The sequence below is a fragment of the Catharus ustulatus genome, chromosome 24 (genome assembly GCF_009819885.2).
Source record: "Catharus ustulatus isolate bCatUst1 chromosome 24, bCatUst1.pri.v2, whole genome shotgun sequence".
Classification (NCBI taxonomy): Eukaryota; Metazoa; Chordata; class Aves; order Passeriformes; family Turdidae; genus Catharus; species Catharus ustulatus.
The window spans coordinates 2,807,720-2,821,326 of record NC_046244.1 but is presented as its reverse complement, the minus strand read 5'-3'; the positions used below and the strand labels follow the sequence as shown (position 1 = coordinate 2,821,326).

At 45.3% G+C, this 13,607-nt stretch overlaps 1 protein-coding gene across 1 annotated transcript; it reads right to left on the bottom strand.

Moving 5' to 3' along the window:
* Positions 1-1,550: 1,550 nt before the first annotated feature.
* On the bottom strand, positions 1,551-10,739 carry LOC117006843 (angiotensin II receptor associated protein). The gene is made up of 5 exons (XM_033079525.2): positions 10,663-10,739; positions 5,436-5,470; positions 5,116-5,227; positions 4,347-4,545; positions 1,551-2,340 (listed from the first exon to the last, which is right to left on the bottom strand). The coding sequence occupies exons 1-5, from the start codon at positions 10,687-10,689 to the stop codon at positions 2,234-2,236; spliced, it is 480 nt and encodes a 159-aa protein (XP_032935416.1). The 5' UTR covers positions 10,690-10,739; the 3' UTR covers positions 1,551-2,233.
* Positions 10,740-13,607: the final 2,868 nt, after the last annotated feature.

Sequence of the window (13,607 nt, the reverse complement as noted above, 5' to 3'; positions counted from 1 at the left end):
TGGCCGGGGAAAGGCGCTCTGAGCCATGGCTAATTAAAGCTGGTGCTCGGCCGGGGAGAGGAGGGCTTATCCCGGGCAGTGCCTCGGGACAGGCACCATGTCTTCCTCTTCCTGCGAACCCGAACCCAGGAGCTGCCCGCTCACCGACGAAACCCCGGACGCAGCAGCACCCGAGGATATGAAAAAACAAAGCAATACTGAATGGATCATGGCAGCTGTCTGGGGAGGAGATCTCGCTGAGACCCCACGAGAGCCCCGCCATGAGGCCAGCGAGGCCCTGCGTGCTCTGGCACTGAATCCCCTCACGCCCTCCCGAACTAGAGACCAACACTCTTCCTCCTCAGCCAGGACAGGGGGCTGGTTTTAGCATCACCTTTGATTTACTGCCCAAAATAGGTATCCTTGAGGCACTACGACTGTTACTCGTGCCTTGCTGTTCTTCCTGGAGCTCCCAAAGGTACCAAATTTTCCAGAGAAAAAACACATGGCAGGTCAGCTCAATGGATATTTCCAATGTACAACATCTGGGAAGCCCTCCCTAGATATAACTGACTGTGCCAACACCCAAACCACACAGCATTAAAAGCAGTGATTTTTCTGTCTGTGGTCCATGGGTTTAGGTAAAAAAAAAAAATCCTGATCATTTAAATGTCTTATTCAGGGATCTGTGCTGTCACTCTACAGCTCGAAAGAGCTGAAAAAACCCATTCACATAAAGGCTCTGGAACGCCGCAAGCCTCAGCAACTTCTGCCTACTCTTTCCTTCTTTGCCATCTAATCACAAGAAAAGACCAATTCCTATTCTTGTGCCCTATTATACTTGTGCTCTGTTATATTATAAAGCCTGCAAAAAGCATGCACAACACTTCTATGGCATTTACCATGTGCCTGGTTCAGGTACACCAAGAGATCACTGTAGTGCTTGTGTAGCAGAGTAGAGGAAGCATGTGCTTATGTTTGAACTGATCAAGGTTGGAAGAAATCTGCTAGATTTTAGAAATACAAATGGCATGCTTCTGGCGGTTAGAGCAAAGTCCACAGGGGTCTTGGTTACAACACAGCAGCAGGTCTTGTCAAGAGAAATGCAGTTGTAAAATAACAACATAAACTTTGAAAATGAACTTCAGGATAATACCTATCTTCCTAGCACTACAATTCTGCCAAAGCTAACATACTCATTTTCTTCTGTAAACGAATCCTGTTGATATCTGTTTGTTTGTTTGCTTCTGGGGTTTTGTTTGGTCAGTTTTCTTTTTTCAGAATCTTACCTGAAAGCCGCAGCAGGATGAATTTATCGTGCATAACAACACACCCAATGGAACTGACGTCTACAGTGTAAATAAATCCATCTTTCCTCAATCCTCATTTTACTAGTCCATCTTCCCACCACACAATTACAAGCAGTATCTTCTACTTCTCATAGTAAAGCTTAGGCTAAAAGCCATCAGAGCCCTGAACCTTCCCTCATAATGACCCTCCCAGACTGCATGGCTACAGTCCCAAGCCCTCAGGAAAAGCTACATTTTCAAATGAGACATAAGTGACCAGTGTAACTTTTTCTAACACAGAAAAACTGTGTTCATTTTATATTTTTCTTAGAAAAAAATGTAATATTTCAAGTTCTGTTAAGACAAGCAGATGAAGGCAAAAGGGTATTTCAAGGCACAAAGGATCTACAATCGACATTCAAGAGTCTTTTGAAGTATCCTGAAGGACATTCAACTTGTGTAAAAGCATCAGTTAATAAAACCCAATACCAGATACTGGGAGCACAAAAAATTTTAAATAATGCCATAAAAACCAGCTTTTGGGAACTCCTAGATGTTTCCTGGAAATACATCTGCATAAAATCAGGCTACACTGTATTGTTTTGGGGCAGTCCGTAAGCCTTTTAAAGATTGCTTGTCCAGGAGTACTTTGAGTGGTTCTCTGATAACAAAGAAGAAACACAGTGAAAGAATGGAAGACTGCAGAAGGTGCATCCAGTCACATGTACAGAGGAGGGATTTAGGAGGAGGGAGGAAAGGAGAGTACTGGGATTACAGTGAGTCACAGTGCTTAACATGACACCTCCAAGATCTTCTGGACTTACTGCAGAGCCCATCTGCCCAACCTTCAGATAGGCAAATGAAATATCAGCTCTTCTGTTTGCCCAGTAGCAGGTGCTGCTCCATGGGAAGAGTGGCAGGCCTGGCTGGGTGAGGGCAGTGTCTGTCCTGGAGTGCAGGGTGCCTCAGTACAGCGGCTGGGCTGCCTTGTCCGAGGAAGGCCACTGCGGAGGCGCATCTGGCTGATCGATGGGCTCGTAGCTGCTGCGGTCCTGGCCTGCACCGGCGACACCTGAATGGGGATGGAAGAGAACAAGCTTGGGACAAAGAACTGAATGCTCTAGAAGAAACCAACAGCTGAGGAGGACATATTTTACCAGCTCCCAGCACCTGTGGTCTGTGATCCTCACTGGACAGGCAGGAGGGAAGAACAGTCATCCTGCCAACATGCCTGTTCTTTCTTTGAGAACCGCTCTCTTAGTAGCCACATGGCTGTGTGCAAAGCAAGACCCACAACACCCCATAGCAGCAGAGCAGGTTCCTGTAACAGTGTATTTCAGCAAGACAAAGTGTATGAGAACTCAGGGAAAAATGAACAGACAGAGCCAGAAGCTGCAGGAACTGTGGCTACCTGACAGCATACATTTAAAGGCATGATACATCCATCAACCCCTCTTCCCAACAATGCAGCTATGCCTCAAGTGTGGCACCAAATTTGAATCCAACAATGCTCCTATGAGCAATTTGTCTGTTCAAAATCATGTTACTGTCCAGGGCATGAGCAGGGAATGGGAAGGCAGAGAATGTGCACGAACAGCTCTCCATCTATGGGCCAGGCATTTGATATGTGGAGAAAACAACCTGAATCACAGAGCCACCAGACTATGAGGGATTTGTTCTAAGCAGTAAGGACGTTCCCAAGCAACAAAGAGGGACTTCGTGTAAAAGGAAAACAAGACAGAAAAGGCCAGGAAAATTTCAACACTGCTGGGTTCAAAAGAAAATGCCTGATAGCAGGAAAATGAGAGGAAATTTGTCAAGCACATTCAGCACAAACAACATACAGTACTGAAAATCTTGTAAGAAAGACAGTTCAGGAGAGGATATGAAACTACAGTGTCTGAATTCCCACCTGTTCCTGAGAGAAGGCTCTGGGTTTGGGATAGTGTGGTTGAAAAGAAGTGCTGCCAAATTCCAAGCAAAGGGATGAACTCCTCAGTGATACCTATACTTTCTGTGGGACACACATGTTGAATCCAAATGACAAGCACAGTGAGCAGCTAATACAAACTGACACAAAAAAGGCACAGCATGTGACTCACATGCCTCCTGACCCAGGTAAGACCTATCCCTCTGGATTTTCACAAGTAGCTGGCAGAGATGACATCCACACTCCACTATAGCAGAGAGGTGCAAATAGCACACAGTGCCCTAAGCCATGGTTTCCTTCCATGGCTTCTCCTCCTCTGCAGGTTTCCACTTCTTTTCACAAGAATGTGATCTTTGCTACCACCAAAGCAGAATAACAGACAGCTTCCAGACACTGTAATGCAAGTACACCATCTTTTGTCTTGCACAGCCTTCTTAGGATGACAAACAAAACTGTGACAGGCTGCAGGTTCTGCCAGCATGAATTCAAACAACAATCCCTGGCAAACAACCAATCCCTGGCATGAACTAGTACCAGGAATGCTTGGCAAAGCTGACCAAGACCAGAACATCTAGCCACAGCTCATCCTCTCTGGCAAATCTCCTACGTTATCATTATCCAATACCACCAGGGGAAAAATTAAATGTCTCCAAGCTAACTCCCATCAGGTAAACATTAGTCCCATTTTCCATGTGAGGAACAAAGTCCAAAGCAATCAAGGCAAATCAGACATGTGAGACCCACAGAAAGCATGGAGTTAGAAATCTAGCTTTATTTCCTTCATAATCCAGCCAGAGGAAATACTGCCACTACTTTCCCCCAGAAGAAAGGGCTGACAAAGAAAGGACACCCAAAAGTTTCCAACAAACACACACAAATGCAGGAGGAGGAAGAGAGGAAAAGCCTCTCAACACCATTGTGGGCAAAATGGCTGTCAAAAACTTCAGGTCTGCAAAGGGAGAGAGGAAGAATATAATTTTAAGGCCAAAGACGCACCAGAATGACAGAATAAGAGAACAAACACGAACAAGACAGAGCAAGCAACCAGAATGCAGCTGCACAGAGCTCAGGCTGAATTCAGGGTCCAAAGTGCAAGGCAGTGCTGAGGAACTGGCTCACACTGACATGGAAGCAGCAAAAGCTCCTACCTATGTTAAAGGTGCACTCTCCTCCACGCTCCCGATACATTCTGTACACCAAATAGCAGGACACGGGTTTGAGGAGCAGACTGAAGATGGCCATGCCGATACTGAAACGCTTTGCATCACTGAGGTATTCCCGTGAAGGGTAGAAGATAGAGATGTGAATGATGTCTGTGAGGACTGTGAGCAGCAGGCCAGTCAAGAACTGGAAACAAGGACAGAGAATGGGACATGAACAGAACAAGGGTTTAACCACTGACAGTAAGTCAGCCTCTGTTTCCTGTGAGATCTCTGTTGCACAATCATCCTCACCCCAGTATCACACAGCACTCTTGGTACTGCCCCAGGCAGATACTCCTAGATGAATGATCTTGTATTTCGTGCCTTTTCCTGTCAGATATCTTCTCATAATATATTCTAGAATTGTTTATTTTTGTTTACCAATCTATTCAATGTTCAGAAAAGGGTTTTACAAACCCCCTCCAATTCAATACTTTGAGTCCTCATCTGGCATTACAAGTCACAACAGCAGGTAAAAAAAGGAATAATCAAGTATGTCTCATCTCTGAAAAGGAAAATAATTGAGAATGAATGCTTCTCACTATGGTTTACAGAGCTCATAAATTTATATGCTCTCTCTAAAAAAAACAACCCAAACCCACCCAAACAGGGAACTGCTGTATTGGGAACAGCTGAAAATCATCACTGGCTCAAAGACTCTGCCCTCCACCCTCCTTCTGAGCAGCCTGAGGGAGACCAATACTCTTACACTCACCATTGTTATGGCATCAAGGGAATCTCGCTGCACAATGGCCCAGATTCCCACTGCAAGGACACTGAAATTTCCCCAGGCATAGGAGACTGGCAACATGTAATTCATGCATCCCCTGTAAATGAGACAAAAAAACCAGCTCACATTCACAATAAGCCTGCAACAGTTTGGTTTCATCCCTGCTCCCATACAAACACTTCATTCTTAGATTTAAGATCTTCTCACACACAGGCACAAACAGGGAGTGCTGATTCCCAGGGAACACCCCATTCTACTTTGAAGGAATACCCCCTTCTCCCCCAGGCCAGACACTAATCACTCACCACACTGTGAGCAGCCAGTGTACCAGAATGATAGCCTATGAAAAAAACACAAAATAGGAAGAGAGGTCAGCATGTTGGGAGAACTCTGGGAGGATCCACGTGAAGCAGCACCTTGTCCCCAAGGGATGGGTGGAAGGGTGGCCTGGACCCATGAACCAGTGCAGCAGAAAGATGGGGAGGCAATTGAGACAGTGAAGACAAAGCCATTTTTCTCCACATCTGTCGCTGAGTATGTCCTGTGGTGCTACACTGTAGTCATTCATTCTTCTTGTCATCTCTGTCAACAGCTGATTCAGGGCCCATTTAGCCTTTTCTAAATAGGTTATTAATTTTGGAACTCCAGAAGAGTTTGCGTAGAAAGCCAGGCAATGTGATTCATGCTGTGCTAGTCAGTTTATACATGACCAATCTGACATGCCATCACCAAAAAGCCCATGGATAGCCATGCCTGCAGCTCCCAGAATGTCACTCCAGTCCTCAGCAAATCCTTCTTTTACCTCCTTCCAGTCTGTTCATAGCAGTGGTCCAACCTCACTGCAGGATTAACAGACCTGAAGGCTTCTTCCAGGACTCTGTGAGCTCTGATCCTGCCAGAGCACACAGCTCTTTTCCCTCCCAGTGAAGCCATCAGCTCCAAATGCCAACAGTGCCCTGAGCAGCAGTAAGATAATGCTGTCACAAATTCTGTACTTTGCAAGTGTCCTTAATGATCCCAGTCCTTGTGCTTAATGAGACAAATCCAAGAAAAAGGATCTTACTGTGGTAAGTGATAGAAGGATTCTCTTTACCATCACTTGCCATTTTTGTAATGAAGGAAACACCCTCCGTGTTTATTCAGAGAGCAAATGGGAACAACAATGCATCACTTCAGGCTTTTTCTACATCTGTAGCCTGCTGGTCACTCCAACAAAGGGACATCACTCATACTTGCTCTCTCAACATTTGTGAAAACAAGAATATGGAAAACAGGCTCTGTTAACAGCCTCACTAAAGAAAGGCTGAAGCCTGGACATATCAGAAGATCCATGGGCTAAAGGCATGCTTGAATTTTTTCCTAGCTGTGAAAAAGGCTTAAAATTGGCATTTCTGCTGGCCTTGGTATTAAAAATACCAAACCCACATTACCAAAACTCCTCTGAAGCACACTCCCCACCAAGGAAAAAAAAAGAAAATTGGGACATGAGTACGTACCAAAAGCATAAGTTATCCAGTGGACACAGGAAAGCTGTATGCAGATAGGAGCATTAAGACACAAAAAAGAAATTAGGATCTACTAACACCCTGCTAGATTCTTTGACTTAAAACATCTCTCCATGCTGTAACTAAAACAGAACTAGTTACTAGAGGAGAGAGTGAAGCTGTGCCATAAGTGAAGCACAATCAGGAGAGCACAGGGGTGGCCCAGCCCAGCTGCTGTGGCTCCCAGTGCTCTACAGGACTCCACAGTGCAAATTGGTGCTTCCTGCTCCTCCTTCACTGCAGTACATCACAGCTGCTCATTAGGCTTTGCTGCAACTTCCAACACTGCTTAGACTGATTTTTATTAATCTTTTCAGTTCTTCATGAAAGCTTACAAAATGCTTCACCACCCTTCACACTTCCCCTTCTTTCAAAATGTACCACAGACACAATGGAAAAACTGTTAATCAGTAAAATACTGGATAAGAATGGAGACATGCAAATAGCATTTACTCAAGAGACTATCACTACATCAGGAAAATTCTTAATTAGGTAGTATTTAATTGCATGTTACATACCTGCAAGACCCCTCAAGGCTCACCATTAAAATAATTAGGCAGGGTCGAGATTTTTACAGCTGTCTAAATCAATCCTGCAGTTACTAAATTATGAAGTATGTTTAGTCATCAGCATAAAGTCACGTAAACTAGGGCTGAAATTATGACAGACTGCTGAAATAAAACCAAGATATTCCCTTTTTAGTTATTAGTCCAATGTATCTGACAGCTCTTCAGTGCACTATGGAGTTGGCTGGTGGTGTTGGTATGCTTTAGCATAGAAAACACAGTGTTCATGAAAAGCTACAGTTACTGTGTGAGATTAGTTAATTTGCAGGCAGTCTCCTGATAGAACAGCAGAAGAATTACAATTTTTTCCATCTGTCCAAGGACTTAAATCTGTAGCTAAGACAAACATACATTTCTTCTTTTGAGAAAATAACTCCAAAGACTTGAACCAGTGGTGAGAGCAGAAAATAAGAAAGGTGGGTGGGTCCTTTGTCCCCATCTCTTCTGGAAAAAAGGATGGCCATGCAATTAAATGTATCCTATTGGAAACTGGGGAGAGCTAAGGAGAATTCCTACATCCTTTGCAAATCCCAGCATGTGATGGAACTAATTGCCAAGCATAAAAAGAGCCTAGGTCTGCCAGGGTCTCATTAGATAGGAAACTCTTTGGAATAGAACTCCTTTAAACATGCTTCAGCACAGAACTTAGCATAAGGCTGAATATTGACCAAGTTAAAAATGAAACACTTCCAAATTACAATTGTTTTCTTGTTGTATCTAAATTTCTATTTTACTTTTTTTTTTTTATTTTAGATTGAGCTCACCTACTCTATGAGTGACATTCACCTGAGAACACACAAAACCAAAATATGAATCTGAGTGGCCACCTGTGAGGATGCACCTCATTATTATAACAGAGTGATAATAATGAGAGTGCTTAAGCAGTGGGACAGGCTATCCCAGTGGGAATGTCATGGCTCTGTTCTTATTTTGAAACTCAGCTGATTTTTGAGTTGAGCTATTTGATCTAACTTTGCAGTTTGCCTTGCTTTGAGCAGGAGTTTTAATCACACGGCATACAGACATCTCTATTATTCCTTGATTCTGTGACTTAGCATTTAAAAATGTCTAAGCACAAAATGTGTGTTTCCAGGATATGGACTGTAGGGCATTGTCCAGGCTTGATCAAAGCAAAATGTTGAATTTTGAGGCTCTGCATGATTATTTCAATAATCATAGGTGTCAAGCTGTCATGGCAGTATGGCTGTGCTGCTTCCCCCGTGTTTTGCTGAGCATGGCTGTTAGAACTGAGCCAGCAGATCCTGTTCAATGAGCATGTTCCTCACCCACTCCAGGAAAAAGCCTGCTACATTAATTTTAGAGCTCTGCAAGAAGCTTAAAGAGAGACCTTGAGGCTAAGATATTGCTACATTCTGGCACAAACAGCTCAGTCATGCAGCTTTCTTGGCACTACTTCCATCATGAGGCTCATCTTTATAATCTCACAGAACCAGATCATGCCAATGTATATTAGCAGTGTGTGTTATTTCCAGGCCCCTTCTGAGTAAGAATCTTCCCCACCTTTGTGGTATTTTCCAGGGAATCAGGCCCTAACTCAGGAACAGTATGAAGTGTAGGTACAACTATTAACTCCCTATTCCTGTCCTTGCAGCTCTGAGCAGAAGCAGCAGACTTGACAACAAGGAATTTCTTAATGCTGAAAACAGTTCACCCAGGACAAACCCACACTTAACCTGTAAGAGACTGGGGAATGGTTGTGTGAAACAAGAGAAGAAAGGCAACATTTTAGTTTTGTTGTCTTTGCAATTCATTAATTGAAAAGTCAGTGTTTTTCAGCTCCCCTATCTCCATTTCCCATGGCAGAGCATGTATTTTGTGTTGGCAAACTTTTTAATTAAAGTCCTTAGTTTTCACTGTTGTTCTAGCATGGAAAAAAAAAAATCAAACAAAGTTAAAAAACAAAGCAGAAGGCAAGATCTTTTAATCTTCCTAGTGCCCTGGGAATCACAGAATAGTCCAAACTTGTCAGAGCAAAGTATCAGCTAGTTTCCAGAGTGTAATATAATCCACATGCCAGGCCTTCAAAATCCATTTGCTTACTTGCCTCTAACAAGGCAAGTTGCTTTTCTGGGTGAACTAGTAAGAGGGGTATTCATCATTATATGAACACCAATCTTTTCTTTAACACAGCCACATGAAAGCTGTCCTGCATAAAGCTGAATTTATAAAGGTAGCTGAGATAATACTATTCTCCCACCCCACCCATAGGCAGCCTGGTCCACTGCCCACAGCTTAACAAATCACCAGCAAAAATACCCCTGATGTGATCCATGATGCTTTCACTCTCTGGGCAAACCTTTAACCAAAGAAAGCACCTGGACCATGTTGTATTAAATCAAATCACAAAGTAGAGAAGCTGGGAAAGGATGCACATACCTAGAAATCTTGGGGCTCTGAAAATGTGAAAGACAAAACAAAAAAAATAGAAGAAAATGTAACATGTCTGGTAGCACAGAAGACACCAGAATCAAACATCAACATCAAAAGTGTGATTTTAACATCCACTGGCTTGTCAGCAAGGAAGTGCTTCTTCCAAAAGTGAAAAATGTAATGTAACTGGTTAAGTCTCTTGTATCTCCTTTCTCTGGTTATCAGATACTCACTAAAATTTCCAAAGTACACTCAAGTGGAGCCCGCCCTCCCTGCAGAGAAGCAATTGCAGTTATATGTCAGATGATAACCCCCAAGGAAGTGGGCTTATTTTTCTAAGATACTTTGCTTGACAAGCAAAAACTTTGTCTCCTCAGGATCTTGTGCAGTGTTTATCTTGGCTTAGCTCCGGTCAGCTGAGCTGGAAACCACCATGGACACGAGCTAATAGTCAGCTTTTGCCTCTGCTCAGTCCTTGGCCACTTTAGCAATACCCCTTGAAGAAAGAGCAAACTTTGGAGTCATCACCCGGTGGGTTTAATCAAGAATCATAGAATACTTGGAGTTGGAAGGGATCCATCAGGATCACCAACTCCTGGCCCTGCACAAAATATCCCAAGAATTCCAGCCTGTGCTTGAGAGCGTTGTTCAAATGCTCCTTGAACTCAGATAGGCTTGGTGCTGTGACCACTGCCCTGGGGAGCCTGATGACCCTCTGGGGAAAACATTTTCCTGTATATCCAACCTAAGCCTCTCCCGACTCGGATTCATGGCGTTCAGAACTTCTGCAGCCTTTGCCCATGTGATAAAAAAAAAAAAGCAGGAACTTCAGTTTTTCCTCCTCAGAGGGCTCGGCAGCTCCGAGCAGGGCCTGAGCCAGGATCGGGCCCAGGCTGGGGCACACGCGAGAGGAGAGCAGGGGTCCGGGAGGGCCGGCCCGAGTCCCCGCGGCTCAGCCCATCGGCAGCCCCCAGCCGCCCCCCCGCTGCCCCGGCCCCGCTCCCGAGCCCTGGGACAGGACAAGCCCCTACCTTGAGGCTGACGGCCGGCAGCTCCATCGCAGCCGCCCCGGGACCGCCGGCGGGGCCGCTCACGTGCAGCAGGGCCGGGCCCGGGACTGAGGAGGGCGGGGGGAGCCGGGACACCGCCCCCGGGCCCGCCCTGCCCGGCTCTACCCGGCTCTGCCCTGCTCGCTGCCCTGCCCGGCCCTGCCCCGCTGCTCTACCCGGCTCTGCCCTGCTCGCTGCCCTGCCCGGCCCTGCCCCGCTCGGCCCTGCTCCCTGCCCTCTGCCCTGCTCTGCCCTGCCCGGCTCTGCCCTGCTCGCTGCCCTGCCCGGCCCGGCTCAGCTCGGCCCCGCCCGGCCCCGCTCGCTGCCCGGCGGTTCTGAGGGTGCCGGCTCGCGGCTGAGGGCCCCTTGTTGGAGTTCGCAGTCTGGGATCGGGTCAGACGCGTTCCAGCGAAGGAGCCAGTCTACCTGATGTGAACCGCACGAATTGTGATCTCGTTAATGCCTCGAAGGCGGGTGCCATGGGCATGGTGCCAGAGTCCCCTCAGTGGTACTCAGGGACAATGGGCATAAACTAAAACACCAGAAGTTCCAGCTCAACATGAGAAAAAGAGCTTCTTTATGCTGGGGGTGGCAGAGCGCTGGGACAGGCTACCTGAGAAGGGCACAGGGTCTCTCTGGGGACACTGCAAACCCAACTGGACACGTTCCTGTGCCCCCTGCTCCAGGTGAGCCTGCCTGGGCAGGAGGAGGGGGCGGCAGGGAGTTGGACTAGATGGTCTCCAGAGACCCCCTCCAACCCTAACAATTCTGTGATTTTGTTTCCAAAGCCACCACTAAGTTAAAAATATGCACAGATCAGTTTGTTGGCTCCAAAAACCCAGCCAAACTCTCCCTGCTGCTTGCACATGCAGTGAGACAAGGTTGGACATTATACTTTGACTGTAGTCAGTGTCTGGGAAAGCTAATGTGTGTGAAGGGCTTAGCAGCTTTCTGCATGTATCAGTGGTGTGACCAAAGAGTGAGGAGTGACTGAAACTGTTGGTAGACACCAATAAAAAGGTTATTTTAAGGTGCTAACTGTGCTCAGCTATGTCACCCAGCAGCTAAGTCAAGGTCAGTTTTAGGGGTTGAGCCAGGTAGCTAGGATGGCTGGCAGGTACTTACTTGCTTCCTCTGGCCCTGGATTTTTCCCTAGCACTAGATGACTGAACCCTTTGCCTAAAAGCCTGGTACAAATAACAAGTTTTTCATTTCCTATTCCAAAAGAAAGCTGGTTTCATTTTAGAGCTAGAGGAGTTGTTAAGTGACCAGTTCAACACCACACAGTTCAGCTATAACTTACCATTTCCTGTTCAGTTCATACCAGCAGCCTTCACCCCAAGTCTGGCAAATGAAATAGCAGAACCCAGAGGTCAGGATGACACATCTCAAACCCTCCCATCCTCACCTAATGTGTGCCGTCTGCAGTGTAAGATTGCGTTGTCTTACTAGGTCAGATCCTTTCTTGTCGTTATTCCTTATTACAGAAAAGCTGGGTCAGAGGTTCATTGCAGAAGTTGGATGTGGAAATGCATGAGTCATCCTTCAGTCTCATTTCCAGTTCCAGCAGTGAGAATTGTGCAATGCCACAAATGTAGTGCTATCCAGCCTGTCCTTGACCATGTCCTGAGTGCTATTGACTGCTTGTGTGCAGCACACTTCAAGATTTCCCAAGGCACAGCATGAAATGCCAAAATGAAATGACCTAGAAAATGCTAGGAAGCATCAGGATAAAACTGACTGGCTGCATAACTTAGAACAACAGTAAAAAACCCAAAATGGCTGTGAAAGTCCCCTCAGGAATCTCTGAATGTTTCACTTTCACATCAAAGATTGAAATATAACTCATCTATTGCCACATGACACATGAGCTTCACTTCACTTTCATTTTTGTGTCTTGCAGGGAAGTCCTGCCTCTATCTACAGAGGTAGTGATATCAAATGAGATCAATGCTAGTGGTTCCAGTAATGCCAAGGAATGACTGGATTTCAACATAAATGACAAAAATATATGACACTTGGGATGGGAAGATAGAGAGCCTGAATAGCCATACTGCTGGTTCAGTGCTGTGTGTGAAGTGCATAGGATGCTCTTCTGCCAAGACAGGTATCTATCAAAGGAGAACTGTTTGTTATGAAAACAAATTCCACAGTCCCAGTTGAATGATAAGCTCTGTTTGGATGCAGCAGCACGTGGGTGTCTTTGCTCCCTTCAGCATTCTCACTCAGCCTGAGACAGACTCTCATTATCATTTATGCAGCGTGAGCCATAATCTGAATTGATGTGTCCACTGTTTAACACAAAGCATTTCAATAAAAGGACTTTATTTCATTTTGTTCATCAATGTATCGTGCAGTTAATTCATCCCTGCTTATTATATCCTGGGCTTGCAAATCGTGGACTCAAGGGACTTAGAAATGTCTTGATGATCTCATGGATATGAAAACAATGAGAGCTGTGACTGACATTATGCATTTGTATGTCTCTCACACCTATGTGATCTGGGGGCTGATTGTTTTTTGTTTCTTCTTTGTGCTGCTTGTACCTTGTAAATTGCCTCTCTGTAAGCCATTGTCTCTCTTCCCTTGCCCAGGTTTGATAAAGCAACACAACACGGTGAGGAAGATAAGCAGCAAGTTAAATAAGACCTGCAGGGAGAAGCAGGTGGCCCAGGAGACTGGATACAGAGATTTTTGTGTCTGGAAGACTGCTCCAGGTGAATTCAGCTCACTGTTACCAATACCCAGCAATTAGCTGCTTTATGAAAATTTATTATTTAAAAAAATCTATTGGTTTGCCTTGTGCAGACTGAGTAAAAGACTAATACACAGCTGGATCCCCTCCTGATAGCATAAAAGTGGGGCTAATAAGGCAAAAATGCTTTCCTTTGCATTTTCAGGACACTGTACCCTTAGTGCCCTTGGTA